Below are 22,425 nucleotides of genomic sequence, written 5' to 3' on the forward strand. Positions count from 1 at the left end.
GTCGTAACCTGGGTGCTTGGGACACAAAGTCAGATATTACTGACCCTCCTTGCTGTGACATTCCCAATTGAATGATGAAGACAAACAACTGAAAGGTCAATTAAAATAATGAGCGTTGGGCTTCCCTGGTGGCGCAGTGGTTGAGAGTCCGCCTGCCGATGCAGGGGGCACGGGTTCGTGCCCCGGTCTGGGAAGATCCCACATGCTGCGGAGCGGCTAGGACCGTGAGCCATGGCCGCTGAGCCTGCGCGTCCGGAGCCTGTGTTCCACAACGGGAGAGGCCACAACAGTGAGAGGCCCGCATACCAAAAAAAAAAAAATAATAATAATAATGAGCGTTAAGTGAGGGGTGAGGTTATGGAGGCACAGACACAGGGTGGGGGAGGGGGGGCGGTACCTAACCCACAGTTAGCTAAGTCATGGAGGAGTTGGCTTCTGAGTCCCAAGGTCAGGGTGGGGGGTTAGTGAGAGGAGCTGGGGGACCCTGATGAGGAAGCAGAGCAGAACAAAGGCCCAGAGCAGGAAAGGGCAGATGTCAGGGAAGCTACAGGAAGTTTACTACCAGGAGAGTTTATATGAATGGGCTAGGCAAGTGGCAAGGGACAAGACTGGAGGGATTGGCAGGGACCTAACTTAAATGGCCTCTGCGTGAGAAAAACTTGAGCTTTATCCTGAAGGTCACACCAAGCCATTCAAGCTTTTTAAGAGGAAGAGTAACTAGGTCGGTCAGCATTTCTTCATATTAAAAGGATACTGGTTTCATAGGAGCGATGATGGCTTTGCCTGCCACTCAGCTCTCAGATCACAGAGGCCCAAGTTCAATTGGCACAGGGGCCGCAAACCTCCTGGACAACAGCATATCTGTCCAGAAAGAGTTTGTAAAGAATTATGAAAATGCTATGTGCAGCTCTATGGTGTAACTGACTAAAACTGACTTTTAAAAAAATGTAGAAAGTATGAACTATTACCAATGAAATAAACTGAAAATGTTATTGAAGTGCCAGGCCCCTAAAGTTTTAAGGATAAATTCTTTCAAGCTTTCAAGGAACAGATAATTCCTAGCTAAATAAATTTTTTTTCTAGAGCATAGATTATAAAAGAAAAAAAATAAAAGGCCAATTGACTATGTAGTTAGCATAACCTCACTCTACAGCCTAGAAAATATTTCATAAAATACTAGCAAATAAAGTTCAGAAATGTATTGGAAAAACAGTACCCAAAAGCTTTTTTTATTTTTATTTTTTTTTGCGGTACGCGGGCCTCTCACTGTTGTGGCCTCTCCCATTGCGGAGCACAGGCTCCGGACGCGCAGGCTCAGCGGCCATGGCTCACACCCAAAAGCTTTAAGTAAGCCTTACTTCAGAAATGTAAATATATGTAGACTCTGAAAATAATGTTACTTCAGAACTGAAAAGGGTTTTGTGCGAAAAGAGGGAGGGAAATAACATTTGGGAAAACTGATCTTTGATCTGGACACCTGTGTGGGCCATTTAGTTGCACAAATGTTAATCAATTATTTCCATGCCTACCCCATCTTGCCTTGGGGAAATATCCCAAAGGCAGATTTTAGCCGCGTGTTCTGGTTGGCAATGTAAATTGTTTCATATGGTTAAAAAGAAAAGAGGTGTGTAATAAGCAATAGGAAAGCCTTAAGACTCTCAGGTAAATAAGGTTAAGAAGTGGAAGAAATTTCAGTGGCTAAAAATCATACATAAAGAATACTCAATCATAACCAGTCACTTAAAAATCTATAAATTAGACGATGAGGTACAATATTTTCATCTGTCAAATTTAAAAAGTTTTAGAAAATGGCAGTCCCGAGTTCTAGCAAGAATGCCACGTAACGAGCATTTACACACAACCTCTCTTGAAACATTTCGGCAATACGTGTCAGCACACTGAAAGGAAATAATACATTAACAGTGACTTTTATTTTTTCTTTATTTAAAAAATTGAGATATAATTCCCATACCGTAAGATTTGCCTTTTAAAATGTACAGTTCAGAGGTGCTTTCTTGTTTGTTTTGTTGTTGTGCAACAATCATCACTATCTAATTGCAAAACACTTCCATCATTCCAAAAAGAAACCCTGAATCTGTTAGGAGTCCTCTTTCCTCCCATCCTCCAGCCTCTGGCAACTACTAATCTACTTCCTGTCCCCATGGATTTGCCTACTCTGGACATCGCATACAAGTGGAATCATACAGTATGTAGCCTTTTGTATCTGACTTCTTTTACTTAACATAATGTTTCCAAGGTTGTGTTGTGGCATGTATCAATACTTCACTGTTGCAATTTCCAAATATCTGTGCCCATAGCTTTCATTTCTTCCTCACATGCTCCTTAAATCCCAATAATCTGAATTCTGCTCCTTCCACTCTACTGAACAGCCATGTTTTTTGTTTTTGGGTTTTTTGTGGCCATGCCACACAGCTTGCAGGACCTTAGTTCCCCAACCAGGGATTGAACCCAGGCCCTCAGTATTGAAATCATAGAGTCCTAACCACCGGACCGCCAGGGAATTCCCAGAGCAGCCATTCTTAAAACTTTTTTTGGCACAATGGTTACTCTCAGGGTCAGGAGCGATTTCTGGCTCTATCTGAACATCCCACCCTTTTCTCTTTCCCTGAAGAGAGTATAATGTAAAACAAGACAGACCATCCATAAAGAAGCTATGTTCTCACATGCTGACACTTCACCTATCATTATGCGACGATTCACAATGGCCTGAAATCCAACAACATTGGTGCCCCTGCAGGAAGTATGTCTGCTCCTGAACTCACCAGCCATCATTCCTTTTCGTCCATGACCCCCCTGACCATTTCCTTCTTGAAACCTCTCTAAGGCACCCGTGGCACTCCTTTCACTACTTCTTCTTTGAAAGGGGAGAGGAGCTAACCATCACTTTACATGCATTAGTTCCCCATTTCCACATGGTTAATAAACGTACGCTCAGAAAGATTAAGTAAACTGCCCTAAATCCCATAGCTACCAGAAGGCTGTCTGACTCCACATTGGCAGCCTCTTTCCCTGGATGCTTTTCTCCCATTGTATGTCTAAATAGGTCCCCAAGATTCTCGTCCATTGACACTCTATCTTTGGTTATCACATTCATTGTCTTCAACTATCACGTCTATGGAAAGGACTCCCAAGTCTCCACTTCCAAGCCTACTCTTTTCCGTGCTCCAGAGCAGCCTGTCAATGGTCTGCATAATTCTCTAATATCCTGCCTATGTTCCTTCCACTGGCCTGGTGTTGGTCAGCCATGAGGGAAGATGACAGAGGTTCCAGGGCTGATGACAAGGTTAAGAAAACAATGGAAACAAGGTGGCAATGAGAGGTGTGGAGGCAGCAGTGGGGGCAGAACAGATACTTCCAGTCCTGGTATAAAGAAATGATATCCTTAAATTGTTTAATTACAAGTCCATGCTGTTAGCACGGATGTCTTAATGATGAATCGACTAAACAGCAGAGCATATGACACTACCCACAGTCTCTGCCAATCTCTCCCAGGACAGGGCAGGGGTCGTGTAAAGTGTTTAGCATATTTTGGTTCTTAGGCAAGTAGCTGCTTAGGAAACTGTTAAAGTTATACATTTTTATTTGTTTTTAGAAAATGTGGAGATAGTGATTGTAAGGTATCTTGCATATATTAGGTTTTTTGGTTTTTTTTGTTTTTTTTGCAGTACGCGGGCCTCTCACTGTTATGGCCTCTCCCGTTGTGGAGCACAGGCTCTGGACGAGCAGGCTCAGCGGCCATGGCTCATGGGCCCAGCCGCTCCGCGGCATGTGGGATCCTCCCGGACCAGGTCACGAACCCGTGGCCCCTGCATCGGCAGGCGAACTCTCAACCCCTGCACCACCAGGGCAGCCCCCAGATATTAGTATTTTTAAGGCAAATTACTCAAACGCATTCCTTGCAGCTCTGCAGGGATAACTGCTCACCATTTTGCAATGTTTGTTTCCTTTCCAACAAAAAGAAGTTGGTGTAGTCATAAACTATAACTTGAAATGAATAAATAATCCAAACACTATATCCTACTAAACATGAGAAGGAAATGTCTTAACTATTTTCATAAACATTAACAGTCTTGTGGTATGTACTAATCTTACCTATCAAATAATATATGTAAAGCATTTACCTTAAACTAGCTTTATAATTATTCTTGTTTGGCAGGTTTGAATCTGGTTCTCTAAAACAATGTAAGAGTTGGAATATAGATGGTTATTGAAATTATGGATTTTTAAAAAATTTTTAAGGTTTATATACTGAGTTTTAAAGCTGTTCTGGGCAGAATTTTAAACAACAGGATCTAGTGGAGTGACCGATGATGCTGGGACCTGATAGATGCAGGGGTTACACCCAGCTGAGCCGACAACTGTCCACCTACCCTCTGTGACCACAGCTTTCACAGTGGGTGTCTCAGCTTTTTACTCTAAAATAAGGGCAAGGGCTTTTCAAAGTTTGCCTAGCTATAAAACTCTAAAAGACTTACACCAACTTTTTGTTGATCGTTTCTTAAACGTTAGTGTTAGAAGCATACTTTACAAACCAGGAGGAATGAGCTTGTTTACTGGGTCAAGGTGCTAGGAGTGGGGCCCCTGGCAGGCCACAGCCAAACCCCTTCTAGAGTCTTTCTCCCCTGGGACGAGCTCTCCATAGGAGCATTCTTCTCTCACGGGCTGGTGGTAAAACAGGCCTGGGGGTGCCTCTAAGCTTGGGAGGAGCCTGACCCTGGACAGTGTGTGGGATGACACGTAGTCTGTTTCTCTGTTAGATGTCCAGCAGCAAAGCCATTCCTTTCCTTTCCTTGGATCTGCCTTTCCTCGCCATTGGGGTGGTAAGATCTCAAAGGCTGAGTTCAGGTTGTAAGCGCAGGCGAGAGGGGACTAAAGGACGACTGAGTCTTTTCTAAATGTTATAATGGGCCAGAGCTTCTCAAATCTCCTTGCACAGAGCAAAGAGCAGTGCTCAGGCTCCACCCAGAATAATTAAACCAGACTCTGCAGGCAGGGCCCAGGCATCTGTATTTTTTTTAAAGTTCTACTGGTGATTCTAACATGCAACCAATACAGAAAAGCCTGACTTTTAAGTTATACATCTCACCTGTAGCATGGGTAGAGGGACGATTTCAAAATTAACACTACAGAATTCTTCAAATAATTCTGCTGTGAATGGTGGAACATGTTAGATTATTTATAAAAATATAAAAGACAAGAAATGAAAATACATTATTGCTAATGTTTTGATTGTATTCAAAGTTTTATTTTTTGAACAAAAAACTTAAGACAATGATTTTAAATAATAAACATGGTATATTCTAGACACTTGGTGTTTTTTTTTAAGACAGTTTATTAAATTTGGACTCCTACAGTTCTGCTGTGATGCTTTCTTCATCATTATAATAACATTTATATTATTTCTTGCCATTTTATCATTGCTCTAAACTTGCTAAACAAAGAGTCACTCTGTCTGGTTAAGTGAAGCTTCACTGGAAGGAAATACTCCACTACCACATTAAAAACACACATATACAGAACAGTCATTTTTTATATTTACAAACACAAGAAGTCTGTCCAGCCATTTGGGTTTTGTTGTTACACTGCCCATACCGAGATCAGCAAAAAGCTAAGGAATAAGCAAGATTTCACTTCAGCAGTGCAAAGGATGGCATCAACCAAACTTCGTTAAACAAACCAACAAATTACAAACACGGTCAGCAAAATTCAGCTTGCATGATACTGACTTAAAAAAATAAACAGAGTGGGTCACAACTAGACTGGTTTTCGCTATGCAACTTTCCTCAGGGAACAATACTACCCCCGTTTCACGTAGAAAAGAGTATGCATCAAAGCCTTTGTTCATGAAGAAAATGCCCTTCAAACAAATTCATCATAAGGCAAAAAAAAAAAAAAAAAAAAAACGGAAAAACTGAATGAAACAGTTTGGCCCAGAGAAAGCTTGTATATACTGTGTACACTCAGTATACACACATTTACAGATATACTGCAATTTAAACCATGTATATACTCATTAGACAATTAAATGAAATTGGCTCAGTGAAAAAGTGTCCATTTTTTATAAATATGTAGTTATTGCTAATATGTGACACATTATGCTTTGACATGGAAATTGCAGTAACTTAAGAGTTTGAAGCTGCCATATTGCCAGTGTCAGCCCTGCAGCAGGCATTCATATGGACAACATGCCATCCAATCCTGAAGAAAGAGCAAAACGTCCACTACAAAAAAAAAAAAAAAAAAGAAAAATGAAAGGCTTATGCGCTGTCCCTTACATTTCTGCCTATTCCTTTTTTTTCTTTTAAACAAAAACAAGTCCAGCTCACCACAAGTTAAGCACAACCTGACAAGCGAGTTCAGCGGCATCATGGGGAGAGAAGAGTGAAATACAGCATGCATTTACAACCAGAACTGCTCTAGTCTATTTTGTCATACAAACTGGAATACAAAAATCCAATTTAAATAAGACTAGACTAACAGTAATAGTAAATTAAAAAACAAAACAAAACAAAACACACACACACACACACACACAGACCTAGTTGGATACTGATTAATTTTAAGAGTAAAACTCATCCTGTCCCCTCTTAATACTCTACTGCAATTTATTTATTGATGGCTAGAATATTTATTTACTTAAAAAAGATATTAAATACCTGTATCATGAAATTACATTCTTTTTTAACAATAAGACAGACCGTGTAAGAAAATAGCTCATGTGTGAAATGTGTCTGAAATGCATTTTTCCTCACAACTATCAAAACATCCATTCACACTAAAACAAACCCCCCACCCCACCCCCTGCAAAAAGTTAAGGAAAGATGGGATGGGTCAGGTGAGGAGCAGGGAAGGAAAGACTTACCAGCACAGTGATTAACAATGGTTCAAGACAGAACCAACAAGAGTTGGTCAAAAAGATGCCTTCAAGACATGGCTACAATTAAAAACCAAACTCAACCACTTTTGGTTCGTTGCGGTGAGACCGAAAAAATATTTCTCACAGATTCATATAAATACTAGACTCCAGCTCTTTTGTTATTATTATTTTTAAAGTTTTTCCATTTGTTTTTGCAAGGCCTAGCTACCATATTACAGTTTATATTTCCTCTGCAACGACTACAAGAGGTAGGCATAAAGCATGAAAAAGTTTCTCAGTTAGTACCTCACTGCAGGCAGTTCACTGCATTAAACCTTTCACTTTAGACATGAAAAGGGACTGCACCTTCTGGTCTTTTCGAGCCCCCCAAACAAAGCTGTTGCCATCCCATACATATTCTAAATGAGTGTACTCACCAATAAGAAACTTTCTCTACTGAAGGATACTGTCATAGTGTTTGTTGCAGAACATTCATATATATATAGATAGATTTATTTATTTATGTATTTTTAAAAAGTAAACAAACAACCAACAACAAAAACCGAACCCAGGTTCCTAGAACCAATTCTCTTGATTCTCTACTTCCACAAAATAAAGTATAACCATTTGGCCAAGACTACAGATGTCTTTTTTTTCTTTTCTTTCCTTTTCACAGATACAAGTGCCATGCAAAATAAATTAGAGAACAGATACCAAAACATACATGTGATAAAACTACTGAAGGTAGATTTTTTAAAAGCATTTATATAAACATAATTTATAATCCTCTTTTTTTCCTTATGTACAGTCACAAAGCTGTAGTTAGACATCTAGGATTTCCTCGGCTGTGCCTCCACAGCGCAGTCTGTAGCGACCAGTTCTCCAGCTTATCGTTGGGTCCCATAATGCCGACAAAAAAATGTATATTGTCATGGATTCACGGATGAACCAAGCTACAGCATAATCCAGTTTTGAAAAACACAGTGTGCCACCCTAGGAATTAAAAAAATAAATTATGGACTGTCAGACTGAAGACACAGTTTAAGAAATGAAATTCTTCAATTTCACTCTTTTAAATACACTATATAAAGTCAAGTCTGCTTCTTAAGATAATTCAACTGTCATGCTATATTGGTTAAGGAAATGTTAATTAGGAAGAAAAGCAGCATTAAAATAACTGCTATCCTAACATATTCTTAGTTTGAAGACTTGTTGATTTGCTTAACATCATTCTTTTTTTTTGAGCCTTAATAAAAGTGATTGTATAATCAGTTGAAAGTTGAAAATCAAGTTCCATTTTGTGTCCACGTTCCACTAAGGAAAGTAATGCTTAAACCTGATTTTAACCTTCACTGGGAGGCTGAAGAATGGCTCAGATAGATTTTCTTCAACTTCTTCTAAATCAAAAGTGTTTTAGTTCCACCAAATGACTGCCAACTTTCCCAAGCCTATCCACATACCTGGACACCCCTGAGTTGAATGTAGTCAAATATAAACCATGCCAGGCAATGACACATGAAAAATACCATAATATCCCATCTGAATACATGGTGGGCTGCCCATCCAATAATTAAACTGGCAACAAAGCATTCTGAAATTGGCTCACAAATTATTGTTGCAGGAAGCATGTTAATTCGCAATTTGGTCCACCTTAAACAAACAAACAAAAAGGGATTTTCTTTAAACAACAGCCTGGTTACAAGACTAATCAATTTTTCTCAAAATGATCAGCATTTTATCCTGTTATATAAAAGCCTTTTATATAAACTTTAAAGAGTATTTAATGAATCTCTTTTCTATTTTTATTTAGTATCTCAAAGAAAAAAGTCTATCAATTCATTTGTATGGCCTATACTCTGATGAGTAAAGATCATAAAATTCAAAGGGTAGAAAGTTAGAAAATAGAGATTGGCATAAAAAATTCAAAGTCTCAACACCTCTTTTTTGAAAGCTTTCAGTGTTACAAAGGAAAGAAAATATACTTAGACGTTAAATTTATTTTAATAAGGAAGTTAACCTCTCTTTTCTGGAAATAAAAATCTGACTTTTAGTTTTTTTGTTAAAACCAAGTTAAAACCATGTAAAAATTACTCTCCCTTCCCCTTTTCTTTTAATAAAGTATAAAAAGAAGAAATCCAGCTGATTTACCTGATCATTCTGGATTGAAACTGAGAAATTGAATACGAGCCAGAGTTTTGCATTGCAACTTGAGTGGACATGGCAAACCTCCAACCTCTGAAAATTAAGACAATTATAAAATGAGCTATGATGATGAACACATGCAAGCATGACTGATTATGCATTTATTCATCCCTATAAAGAGTAAGAAGCGTTATTTCAGTAGCCAAGATATGGAAGTACACACACACACACACACACACACACACACACTAGAATATTACTCAGTCATAAAAAAAGAATGAAATCCTGTTATTTGCAACAATGTGCATGGACCTAGAGGGTATTATGCTTAGTGAAATAAGTGAGACAGAGAAAGACAAACAGTCTGTTATCACTTATATGTGGAATCTAAAAACTAAAACAAATGAATGACTAAACAAAAAAGAAAAGACTCACAGACTTAGAGAACTAGTGGTTACCAGTGGGGAGATGGAAGGAGCAAGGGGTAAGATAGGGGAAGAGGATCAAGAGATATAAACTACCTTGTATAAAATAGGCAACAAGGATATATTGCACAGCACAGGGAAATACAGTCATTATTTTGCTATAACTTTAAATGGAGTATAATTTATAAAAATACTGAATCACTATGTTGTATACCTAAAACTATATAATACTGTAAATCAACTATATTTTAATTAAAAAAAAAAGTGAGCAACTGTCAGTGTTCAGGGTGAGCCTCGTCCCAGGATAGCACCCTACGTAGGGTATATCATACTTGTACACATTTTAGTCATTACAGAGGCCCATGATAGTACCACCTAAGAAATGGAAGGAACAACCCCTCAGTTCACAGTTTAATAAACTTAAAATACAGACATTCTGAAAGTACTAAATAGAGTGGGTCCTGTATTTAATAGTTTAGTCTCTGAACACTATTAATCAAAAAAAAAGGGCAGGGTGTGAAACCAAAAGTGGTATTCTGTATCTCATGAGAAACGCTATGAAACCATGGACCACATTACACCATCAGGAGAGAAGTTTAAAAACATACTTCACATCTTTAGTAAATTATCAGACAAGGAAATGACCCCCTTTAAAAAAGCAAATGAGTGTCACTGTGTGATAGAGAAATGTTATTAAGCCAATCATGTGAATCATTAGGTGGCTTCTTAGCAAGGTATGAAATAATCTACTGAGAAATTTCAAAATCTGAAATCATATTCTTTAAATTTTCACCTACTGGCTTATGACTGCACTGACATTTTTAATTCTTCTAAAACATAAAAATTTACATCCATAAAAATGAAAATTTATAATCACAGAGAAGCTTCAATTTAATAACTTCAAACCATGCAGTTTTTTTTTTTAGGGTTTAAATGTATTTATTTTATTTTTAAATTGAAGTATAGTATAACATTAATTTACTATGTTGTGTTACTTTCAAGTGTACAGCAAAGTGATTCAGTGTGTATGTATCTGTATGCTATACAGTAGGTCCTTGTTGTTTACCTGTTTTATATAGTGAATATATGTTAACCCCAAACTCCTGAGTTATCTCCCCCACCCCTCCTATCCTCGTTGGTAAACATAAGTTTGGTTTCTATGTCTGTGAATTTATTTCTGTTTTGTAAATAAGTTCATTTGTATTGTTGTTTTTTTAGATTCCATCTATAAGTGATATTATATGATATTTGTCTTTCTCTTTCTGACTTCACTTAATATAATCTCTAGGTCCATCCATGTTGCTGCAAATGACATATTTCATTGTTTTTTATGACTGAGTAATATTCCATTGTATATTCAGACCACATCTTCTTTGTCTATTCATCTGTTGATGTGCATTTATGTTGCTTCCATGTCTTGGCTATTGCAAATAGTGCTGCTATGAACATTGGGGTGCATGTATCTTCAAATTAGTGTTTTCTCCAGATATATACCCAAGAGTGGGATTACAGGATCATATGGTAACTCTATTTTTAGTTTTTTAAAGGAAACTCCATACTGCTCTAGAAACCACATTAATTTGAAGAATGTAGAGAAATTAGAACATTTATTTGCTTCATTAGTACATAACTGAATAATTAATAGGAATTACATTCTAAAAGTATTAAACTATTCTGTACTCACTAGCAAAAAATAAAATAAAATAGCTCTTAATCCATGGGTTTAACAAACAGAGTAAACCAACAGAAGTTAGGAACCAAAAATGTAACAGCCTAATTTAATTTAGTTTTCTTACCGGTCAGCTATTGCTTTGGCCATAAAGTAATCTTCAGCAATGTACTGAGCAAAAGCTATAAGCCCTCCTGCTTGATCTAACACATCCTTTCTCATTAAACAAGACATTCCCGTCACACATTTGAAACCAGTGACATTGGCAGAGATATAGGACCTTGGATGAGAGGTTCCAAAATACACCTGCCAAAACAAAGCCAAAAACGTATGTATACAATTAGAATTTTATGTTAAAAGTATGATGTTTATAAATTCTTTTTCCTAATGAATTTCAGTATGATTGGGTGAATATTCTATTATTCTTACATAAATTACCTGAATAAAAAGTGGTACAAAGTAATATTTACATATAGCAAGCAGTCAATAATTTCTTATTTGATTGACTACACTTGTTATTATCACCATTACAAAGAAGTATTTACTTCTAGGAGGGAAAAGTATATTTTATTCTCAAATAAATACTGTCTTCTCTAAAACTCTAAGATTTAAAGATTTACTGAAGTAAAACTTAATTTGGATTTGAATCAGACAGGTAAAAAATATCACTCACTTCATATAAAATATTAATATTTAATGTGTTGTTTTCAGAATGTTCATGTAGATATACACACATCTACATATATAGGTATATGTACGTACATGTATATGTGTATATGTATGCATGTGGCTACACACATGCGCACATTCATACATACAATATTTATAGGTACATCAACCAATAGAACAATCCTATTTCTTAATTCCTTTTCTTGTGTCCTTTTATATAGCTAGCTATTTCCTGCCGGTGTCACTGAGCTTCCCAACTTCCCCATTTTTCAATGTACTTTTCATAAATAGGGTGGATACTAATATTCTGTCTTCCATTTTACTGCCCTTTTCCTAGATGTGCTTTGAAGTAATGAGAAATGCAAACTACTAAATTAACGGTAGAATTAAATGGTCATCACCCAACTTATCAGATGTAAAACCTATTTATTATTTACATCTTAGATATGCTGCCTTTTTTAATTAGTCATCTCTCTGTATCCTAGGGGAATTGGTTCCAGGAGCCCTGTATCAAAATCCACCGATGCTATGTGCGTATTATCTACACCTGTCAGATTACTTATAATTCCTAATACAACGTAAATGCTATGTAAAGAGTTGTAAATACAATGTAAATGCAAAGTAAAGAGTTGTAAATACAATGTAAATACTATGTAAAGAGTTGTAAATACAATGTAAATGCAAAGTAAAGAGATGTAAATACTATGTAAAGAGTTGTAAATACAATGTAAATGCTATGTAAACAGTTGCTGGTGCAAGGCAAATTTACACTTTGCTTTTTGTAACTTTCTGGAATTTTTTTTTCCGAATATTTTCGACCTATGGTTGGTTGAAGCCAAAAATGTAGAACCCATAGACTTAATACAGTTAACTTCAGGTAGCTCATCCCAACTCTCAGCATAGTCTCAAGCTTCTGGGAGATTAGGGATCTGATAACAAGAATATTATTTAATACATTTTTATGCGGGCCTCTCACTGCTGTGGCATCTCCCACCGCGGAGCACAGGCCCAATGGCCCACAGGCCAAGCCACTCCGCAGCATGTGGGATCCTCCCGGACTGGGGCACGAACCCGTGTCCCCTGCCTTGGCAGGCGGACTCCCAACCACTGCGCCACCAGGGAAGCCCAAGAATATTATTTATAACCATTGCACTTACCTGTTCTAGTGTGGCGGCAAAGCCCTGTCTGTCTGCTACATAGGGCAGCCCGTGAACCAGGCCTACTTTCTCTGTCATTTGGTTAACCATGTCCGTGAGTGTGTCTGGAATCACTAGGATGCAAAAGAAAAAAAGGTGCAGAGGGAGAGAGGAAAAAATTTCCTTTTAGTAAAATGCCCACTAATGTAAAATATAATTTATGAGTTATTAAATTCTTAAATGTTTTTCTTTGTATGTGGGTCTAATAAAATGAATCTCAATCACTTTTCTGAGTAGAATACAAAATTTCAAAGAGGTTAACTTATGGTAGTGAATTTATTCTGGACACCTGCAGGTTGGTACATACCTAATATGTAGCAGGGGCAGGATGTACCTTGAAAACTTTAACAGTCCGTTTCTGAACCTCCCAACTGGAATAATGGACAATATGTCCTAGTACAAAAGGTACAGGAGCAGAGGTCAAAGGGGCTCAGTGTTCACTATGACTCCTCCATTCCAACCATAGGGAATGAGCCTCCTCTTTCTGGGGGTATGAGATATTCTCTCTCAAAACTGCTAATTGGAACTGAATGAGAATATACTTGACAGAGATTGATACACTGAAAACATAGCAACTATATGATAGTAAATAATTTAAGATAGCAAATGTGAAAAATGAATGTAATCTCTGACCATGAATTGATAGATCTGTAATCTAATTAAGTAGGAGTGCCACACTATTAATTTTCAAATTTGCACATTTCAAGCTGATAAAATTTAAATCATTTCCCCATTTTTAAATAGCAAAAATATCATATCATTTTATACAACTTCATTTTTATTTCCTTCAAGTATTTAAGAACTAAATCTACTGTATAAAAGTGTATTTGGACCTTAAATACAGGTAGTCTGGGTAGTGGTTCTCAACTGCTGCTCTGTAGGGGACATTTGGCAATGTCCAGAGACAGTTCTGGCTGTCACAACCAACAGCGGCTACTACTGCATCTAGTGGGTAGGGGCCAGGGATGCTGCTAACCACCCTGCAGGACAGCCCTGACAACAAAGAATTACCCAGCCCAAAAGCATTGAGGTTGAAAAACTTGAGGTAATTAGAATATAATAGAATATTATAGAATACCAAAATTATTATAAGTATAAATGTTTAAAAATGCAAAAATACAAATTATAATGTCAATATATTGATATTGACGTTATAATTTCAATATAATTGAAAACATGATTATTGAAATAATTCCTGATAAAATCAGCTAGGTAGAAAGCCATGAATGTATTCTAATAAATGTATGTAATTCTAGTAAAATATGCACCTATTAATTTCTGTCCCTTTGCATGAGACAGTACATTGCACATGCCACAAACAGATTAAAGTAAAAGACGTCACATGAATAAGGGAAAACTTACACCTAGAAAAAGCTCATAGACTATATAACGGACCACGACTATTTTTTTTTTTTTTGGCTGCATTGGGTCTTTGTTGCGGCACGCGGGCTTTTCTCTAGTTGCAGCAAGCGGGGACTACTCCTTGTTGAGGTGTGCAGGCCTCTTACTGTGGTGGCTTCTCCTGTTGCAGAGCACGGGCTCTAGGCACGCGGGCTTCAGTAGTTGTGGTGCACGGGCTTCGTTGCTCCGCGGCATGTGGGATCTTCCCGGACCAGGGCTTGAACCCGTGTCCCCTGCATTGGCAGGCGGATTCTTAACCACTGTGCCTTCAGGGAAGTCCCGACTATTTTTTTTTTTTAATAGTTGGAATTTTCTCTTCAAAATGAAAACATTTTCATACACGTAACATTCTAGGTTAGTATAAAAAACATCAAAATCTTAGTAAGTATAACTTGACATATTACCACGAAATAATGATAAAATGAATTACTTTATTAGGCAAACAAATAGGATTGATAAATGTATTCTCAGACTGCTCTTGGCATTTTATCATTGAATGAATAGTTCTGCAAAATAAATAAGAAAAACCTCACCTCTTATTCCACTATCACAAATCCATATAAGATCATACTTTGCAACTTCATATCCTGGCATTAAATTGTTAATTTTAGGATTAATGCCAACCTTTTTGCCACCTAAAAATTTTAAAGTACAGCAGTGAACAATTCATGCAATATTGGAAATATTTTCTATTATACATATACATAGTAGAATAGTAAAAAGTACTTGCAGATTTAATAATTTAAACAAACATACTTTAACATTATGTTTCTCTTGAGACACAGATGTAGAGAACAAACGCATGGACACCAAGGGGGAAAGTGGCATGGGGTGGTGGTGGACACTGGTGGTGGGATGAATTGGGAGACTGGGATTGACATGTATACACTAATATGGATAACTAATTAAAAACATGCTGTATAAAAAAATAAATAAAATAAAATTCAAAAAACAAAGAAAATAGTAGGTGAAACCATCATACTTAAAAAAAAGCCAAAAAACCCATTATGTTTCTCATTATTCATAATAATATATTTAGAAAAAAATTGTTCATTCTCAAAAAGAAAAGTACATCATTAATCTTTGAAAATTCATTAGTTTCAGTTTTCTAATTCTTAAGTGCTTGCATTAATAGTAAACATTAATCAATATTTAATAGCAAATATACCTCTAATTAGTCTTTAGAATAAGCCTGTAGGCTTTTGGAAAAATATTCTTTTTGCAATATTACAAAAATGAATTCTATCCCTCATTCCCAATTATAATCAGTGAGATACAGAATAGGCCATAGATTGAAAATATTAAACAAAAATAACAGGCTCATGTCTGACTGACGAGTAAAACATAATTTGGGGTAATTCTGTTAATCCCAGATATGAAAAAAAAAAACTTTGTCTTTATAACTTAAGTCTTCTCAAAAGGACAGAAACACCTTTCACTGTATCTAACAAACATGCATAAAGCAAACATGCTAATAACTTAATGGGTGTCTAGCACTCTAATCTATAGTTTAATGCAAAGAAGATTACTGATATTTAATATATTAAAGCAAAAAGGTTATTGTAGAATTTGTTACTTACCTATAAACAATCTAGCATCAACATTTGGATATTTTCCAAGAAGCTTCTTACACACATCAATGGCTGGATCATCATGATCTTGGACACAGAGGAGTACTTCATACTAGTCAAAGAACACATTTTATGTAAATTAACCTCTTTTCCAAAGATAATCACTTATTATTAGTATTTACTGATGGATCAAAAAGCATTAAGAAAAACAAGCAATTGTACCCACAAAGTTTAAAAGTTAAGAGAGTATTCATAATGGATGCAGACACTTAAAGGATTATCAAGTGTTGCTTTAACCGAGAGCAGCTTCTCCAGAAGGGGCTGTTTGCAAGCCAAAGAGAGAATGAAGAGATTGGCAGGGCCCACAGCTGAAGTCCTGCCACTGCCAGATAGGCATGGCCTAATAATTCAACTGGATTCCAAGCTTCTCCATGGGCTTCATCACTGAAGATTTATTAGATGCTCACAGGGTGCCTAGCAGTGTGAAAACAACACAGAAAGCAACCAAAATGAACACACCCTTCGTTCTCTAGAAGCTTTGTCTCTGAATTTAATATCATTTCATCAGGGTGCTAAAAATTACATACTGAATACCACTACGATAAATTTAAAGGTTTCCCAAACTCTTCACAAGGACAAAGTGAGATTAGATTTTTTGTTGTATAATAATTTTCTGAAGTAGAATAGAATCTGATTTGATTAAAAATGTATCCTGAAAAGCACACTTAGCCTTTTAACTATGAAAACATCCAGGATTTTATTTTGCCCAGACCCATGTTTACTCTTTTTTTTTTTTTTGGCTGCATTGGGTCTTCGTTGCTGTGTGCGGGCTTTCTCCAGTTGCGGCAGGCTGGGACTACTCTTTGTTGCGGTGCGCGGGCTTCTCATTGGGGTGGCTTCTCTTGTTGTGGAGCACAGGCTCTAGGCCTGCGGGCTTCAGTAATTGTGGCGCTCGGGCTTAGTTGCTCTGCGGCATGTGGGATCTTCCCGGACCAGGGCTCGAACCTGATTCTCCTGCATTGTCAGGCGGATTCTTAACCACTGCGCCACTGGGGAAGCCCTATGTTTACTCTCTGATAGTACACTAAGGAAGACATTTCTTAGCACTTGTCTGGCTGTGTCAAAATTACCCTCGGACAGTTTTTTTTAAAAAGAGGATACTGGGTCCCACTCTTAAACTTCTGAATCAGAGCATCCGAGGGGATTCTGACATGTAACCAAGTTTATAAAATCTTGAGCTCTAAGATACCATTTAGTAAACTACTAAATTTTTTAAAAGTGTTTGCTTACACACATAAAGATGCTACTCTATTATTCTGTGGGCTATGTATTCTAAGCAGTAATTTTTTTCAATAGTGGTGATAAATTCATGCTGACTCAATAGCAGATTTCCTTCCAAACCTTCTTTCTAAGACAGATTGAACATTTTTAAGCAAAGGAGGAAGGTTAATCATGTCCATGAGAAAACAACAAAGCTATGTGTTCTAAAAAATACAAAAAGTTGAGGACACAATTTTTTAGGTGTCTAACATACAAGGACTAAAGCTAAGGTAATGGGAAGGCCTGTTTGATTTACTTCCATTGATAAGCATACACAAGTAAAAAGTGGAAATAAAATGTGTACAGTGCCTTGAGCACAATAATTACTGTTCACCTAATATATTGATATATTGTGGCAGCATACAATTTAGTGGTCAAGCACATAAGGACCAGGACTAAGGTAGATAAAGAAAGTTTAGCTAACAAGGTAAGATTTTTTTTTTCAAGTGAAAAAAAAGTTTTCTCAATAATTAAGTAAAGACCTGGATGGACCTGAGAGTCAGTCATACAGAATGAAGTAAGTCAGAAAGAGAAAAACAAATATCGTTTATTAACGCATATATGTGGACTCTGGAAAAATGGTACAGATGAATCTATTTGCAGGGCAGGAACAGAGATGCAGACGTAGAGAAGGGACGTGTGGACACAAGGTTGGGGGAGGATGAATTGGGAGATTGGGATTGATATATATACACTACCATGTGTAAAACAGATAGCTTGTGGGAAGCTGCTGTATAGCGCAGGGAGCTCAGCTTGGTGCTCTGTGAGTGGGATGGGTGGGATTGCGGCGGGTGTGGTGGTGGTGGTGGTGGTGGTAGGAGGGAGGTCCAAGAGAGAGGGGATATATGTATACATATAGCTGATTCACTTTGTTGTAAAGCAACTATACCCCAATTAAAAAAAAAAAAAGTAAAGGGGAAAAGCAATGTATACTTTCCTCATACTTTCTACCTATAGTTATTACATATTCTATCCATTATCTACCTCTCATGATGACTGACCAAAATTGCCACCTTAGAGGTACTGAAATGATTAAGCAACTTTACAGCCAGTGGTCTCCAGAGATCAGATAAAAATCTGAGAATGGGATGGGCACCATTCCTGCCACACCCTGAAACTTCTTCAAGGGTTGACTCTTAAGTCCCATAAAAAGTCAGCCATCCTCCCTACCAAAATGTTTGCTTGAGCCAACAAGAGGCAGACCTTAACCATGAAGATTAGAAAGGTTAAGTGACTTTCCAAAGGGTGTAAGTAACAATGAGCTTTCCTACTATAGTGAGTTGCTCAGTCAGGCTTGCTCTAAAGAGTTCATTGTTTTTCCAAACATAGCGTAGTTTTATGCTTTTATGATTTATACTGTTTTACAGGTATAAGTAAATATAGTGAAAGAATATGTTTATAAGTAATACAATTCCATAAAATATTATTAAAAACCTACTCTTGGCTTTTTCCTCAGCAAGAGAAAAACTCTGTAATATATAGTACTAGACATCTACTCAATGGGAAGAAAAAGGCTATACTAGGTTGTAGCAAAAACTTTTTCAGAAGTATATGGTGTTAGTATAAGTAAGGGAGGCATAGTTTACCTTTATCCAAATGCAAGATTTAAAGTTTTTGTTTTTATTGATTACACCTCTTAAACTTAATTTCAAATGAAAAACAAATACCTCCTGATAAGCCAGAGTGCAGATGAAATTCAATTCACTTTATCTAAAAAATGTTCAGACTCTTATTAAAGATATAACTTTCCCTTAGATGTGCCTGATATTAAAAATTATACCAAATTGGAGGTAGTATTCCAAGTGTTTTCTAAAGTATTAGATTTTAACCAAGAATCTTCATTTTTCAGCTAGAATCTCTATGTTTGATCAACATTTAATTTGCTAGGAATTTCTGTACTTAAATAGTCAAATCACTCCGACTACACTGCAATTGGTAAAACATAAGATATTAAGTTGATTAAAAGTTTTGGGTTTTTTTTTGCGGTACGCGGGCCTCTCACTGTTGTGGCCTCTCCCGTTGCGGAACACAGGCTCCGGACGCGCAGGCTCAGCAGCCATGGCTCACGGGCCCGGCCGCTCCGCGGTGTGTGGGATCTTCGCGGACCGGGTCACGAACCCGCATCCCCTGCATCCGCAGGTGGACTCTCAACCACTGCGCCACCAGGGAAGCCCTAGGGTAAATTTTGAGTGAAAGATAGAGGCTTCCTTTGAGTGAAAGGAAGATGTTTTGTAAGAAAACTGCTCTGAATTCAAAGTTTTGATAAGTTATATCAAAAACTTACTTTCAAGAACTAGGTAGTTTACATGATTTTTCAAATTTATTTGGTAAAACACTAATCTTTCAGACATAGTAGTTTTATTACATGTATTGTGCCGATCTTTCAATAACTGAACCTATTTTCAATCTTTTTAAATTCTTTACTGTCATCAGTGACAATAAAGAATCCAAGTATGGCACTGGACTTCAAACATTTTAAACCCATTCTATATTTGCAAAAAAGAAAAGAAAATCACAATTACCATAACCTCACTCTGTTAATAACTCTGATCATTCATTTAAAAATTCTTCATATGGCCAGAATTTACTAAAGTAAAGCCATCAAGACACTTTAGATGCAGATTACTGAATCCTCCTACTATGGCTGAATTTCTGCCTAAATGCCTTCTCCTATGCTGATGCCAAATGAGTACTCGATTTTGTGAAAAATGAATTGTATTCATTTTTTTTATTCTTATATTTTTTCCAAGAATTTTTTTTCCCCAAGGAATAAATATCAATATAAGGTGGATTTACAAGATATTTAAAGCATAGATGTCTTTCAGGGCACTTAGTATAATAACAGTCTCACCAAAATTTAAACCTAGAAATTCAGACCAAGTGTCCGTAATTAATCTTCTTGCACATGTCTAAAATTAAATGAAATTTTAGTATTTCAGTATGTTATATACATATTTCCAAATGGCCTATAAGGTTCCAAATCAAATAACAGAGGAAGGAGTTACATCCAGAACAAAAACGTTTCCATACTTTTATAAAACAATGTTCACATTTGACAAATGGAGAATATTAAAATGTGCTGGGCCTGGCAGTTACACAAATGTTCACTTCATGACTATATGCCTCCTTGATGACACAAACAACTCGTGTTCACACTCAGATTTGTGCGATTTCAGTGGTTTAACTTCAGTCTCCTGTAGAATTGTCATTGCTTTTGGTCTTTTAAAAAGCAAATATAGTGCAGTGAGATCAACATTTCCTTTTAGATTGCAGGTACTCTGCACTTTTGCTCTGCTTTCTAAATGTTCTTTTTACACAGCTAACAATTCTTTTGTAATTAGAAAATAAAATTATGAACTAAAAAAGAATGAAAACAATCCCTTGCATATAATGTTATTCATTTTTGTAATGTGTCAAAACAGCTTCCTCCTCAACCAAATAAATGTCTTAATGACATAACTTAAGCGGAAAAAGAACTTAAGTGGAAAGAGAACTAAGTGAAAAACTAGAGCTCTGGAGATAATTCCAAACTGTATAAAAAAAAACTTCATTCAGAAGAAGAAATCAATTATTGATTCATCCCAAATGTTCATAGTTAATGGATACATATGTTCCTGGGGTTATTTTAAGAAACTCTTTAAACCCACACTAACTTCCAAAACCATTTTAAATTCCATGACTATTATCTCACAAGAGCAGCAACATAAAAATTCCATAACTAAGTTTTAAGAGTGGTTGAATAGGGAAAGGGGAAAGGGTTGGATGCTGGTTAAAAAACTGAAATTTGTGAGATTAAGTTTCACAAGGATAAAAGCATATGGTTCCACACTATGCTCTGAAATTTATTCATAATCAATGAAAATATTCTTTCATTCACAAAAATAAATTCTCCTTTACATTCACTTATATAAGGTGAGGCTTGAAAAACTTCCATTTTTCTTATTGCAAAGCTTATTTTACAATTAATTTTGTTTCTCATCCTTCCTGAATTATCAAAGGCCACTTTTTTGCATTTTTAGTTTGAAAAAAAAATCAAGTACCAATCTGCTTATTTTTTCTAATTATATATTTAATTTACTGAAGATAATGCATGCATATGATTCAGATCTCTAAAATTATTAAATATATATACACACACAAAGTAGAAGAAATACGTAATTTTCTGCTACAAATTAGCTTCAAATGCCTAGACTTCCAAAACTCCAAAAGCAATAATATAGCAACACTAAAAAATAACTGAATGATACTCATGTCTACACACTGAATAAGAGCTGAATTAAGGCTACCATGTCTGTGTCTTCTTCTTAAAAGAAATGAAATAACAGCGTGAAAACCAGTCACCATGAGAGTGTGGTGTGTAGATGTCATCTTCTTTCTCACTACTTGGGCGACATTGTTCTAAAGAAATAGGAAGGAAAGAGTCTCCGACTGGCAAAAACTATGGAAAAACCGAGGCAATGATGGTAAAAACTGAGGAAAGTGAGTAGAGACCACAGAGGGAAAATTAAACTGGACTGAAAATCAAGCAGGTAGAAATTTAGACATATTTTCACAAGTAATCTACCACCGCTAGAACATGCTTTCAAAAGCAGCGTCTCAAATAGGCAATTGAAAAAGTTGCCATAAAACTAAATACAAAAATTAAGGAATATTAAGTTTTCCTAAGAAACTAAAGGGAAGAAATAAAAAGAATACTCCCATCTCAAGAAAACTGAAGTCTCCAAGGAAGGAAGTACATTGAGTTTATAGATAAATAGATTATATAGATAAAAGATATAAGCAATACAATTAGGTATTAAACCCCAGAAAAATCAAGAAATCAAAAATTAGGTGTTTTTTTAAAACATCTTTATTGGAGTCTAATTGCTTTACAATGGTGTGTTAGTTTCTGCTGTATAACAAAGTGAATCAGTTATACATCTACATATGTCCCCATATCTCTTCCCTCTTGCATCTCCCTCCCTCCCACCCTCCCTATCCCACCCCTCTAGGTGGTCACAAAGCACCAAGCTGATCTCCCTGTGAAAAATCCGGTATTAATGAAGCTCCACCTTACCACTAATTCTAACCCCAAAAGTCAGATTCTCAAGGGGATTTATCATTAGTTCTAGCTGTCCTGCATCCCATTTCTGACCACTGAATATTGCTTTCTCAC

General features: G+C 36.5%; 1 protein-coding gene across 1 annotated transcript in view; it reads right to left on the reverse strand.

The window, feature by feature from the left end:
- Window positions 1-5,250: 5,250 nt before the first annotated feature.
- The window catches only part of UGCG (UDP-glucose ceramide glucosyltransferase), a 36,282-nt gene continuing 19,107 nt past the window's right edge, over window positions 5,251-22,425 (reverse strand). Inside the window, exons 3-9 of the mRNA XM_030859015.3 lie at window positions 15,960-16,062; window positions 14,913-15,014; window positions 12,940-13,052; window positions 11,241-11,419; window positions 9,026-9,112; window positions 8,338-8,527; window positions 5,251-7,870 (exon numbers count right to left, since the gene is read on the reverse strand). Coding sequence (XP_030714875.1) covers window positions 7,700-7,870; window positions 8,338-8,527; window positions 9,026-9,112; window positions 11,241-11,419; window positions 12,940-13,052; window positions 14,913-15,014; window positions 15,960-16,062 — 945 coding nt within the window. The 3' untranslated portion in view covers window positions 5,251-7,699. The remainder of the gene's footprint in view (window positions 7,871-8,337; window positions 8,528-9,025; window positions 9,113-11,240; window positions 11,420-12,939; window positions 13,053-14,912; window positions 15,015-15,959; window positions 16,063-22,425) is intronic.

The sequence above is a fragment of the Globicephala melas genome, chromosome 6 (genome assembly GCF_963455315.2).
Source record: "Globicephala melas chromosome 6, mGloMel1.2, whole genome shotgun sequence".
In the NCBI taxonomy this organism is placed as follows: Eukaryota; Metazoa; Chordata; class Mammalia; order Artiodactyla; family Delphinidae; genus Globicephala; species Globicephala melas.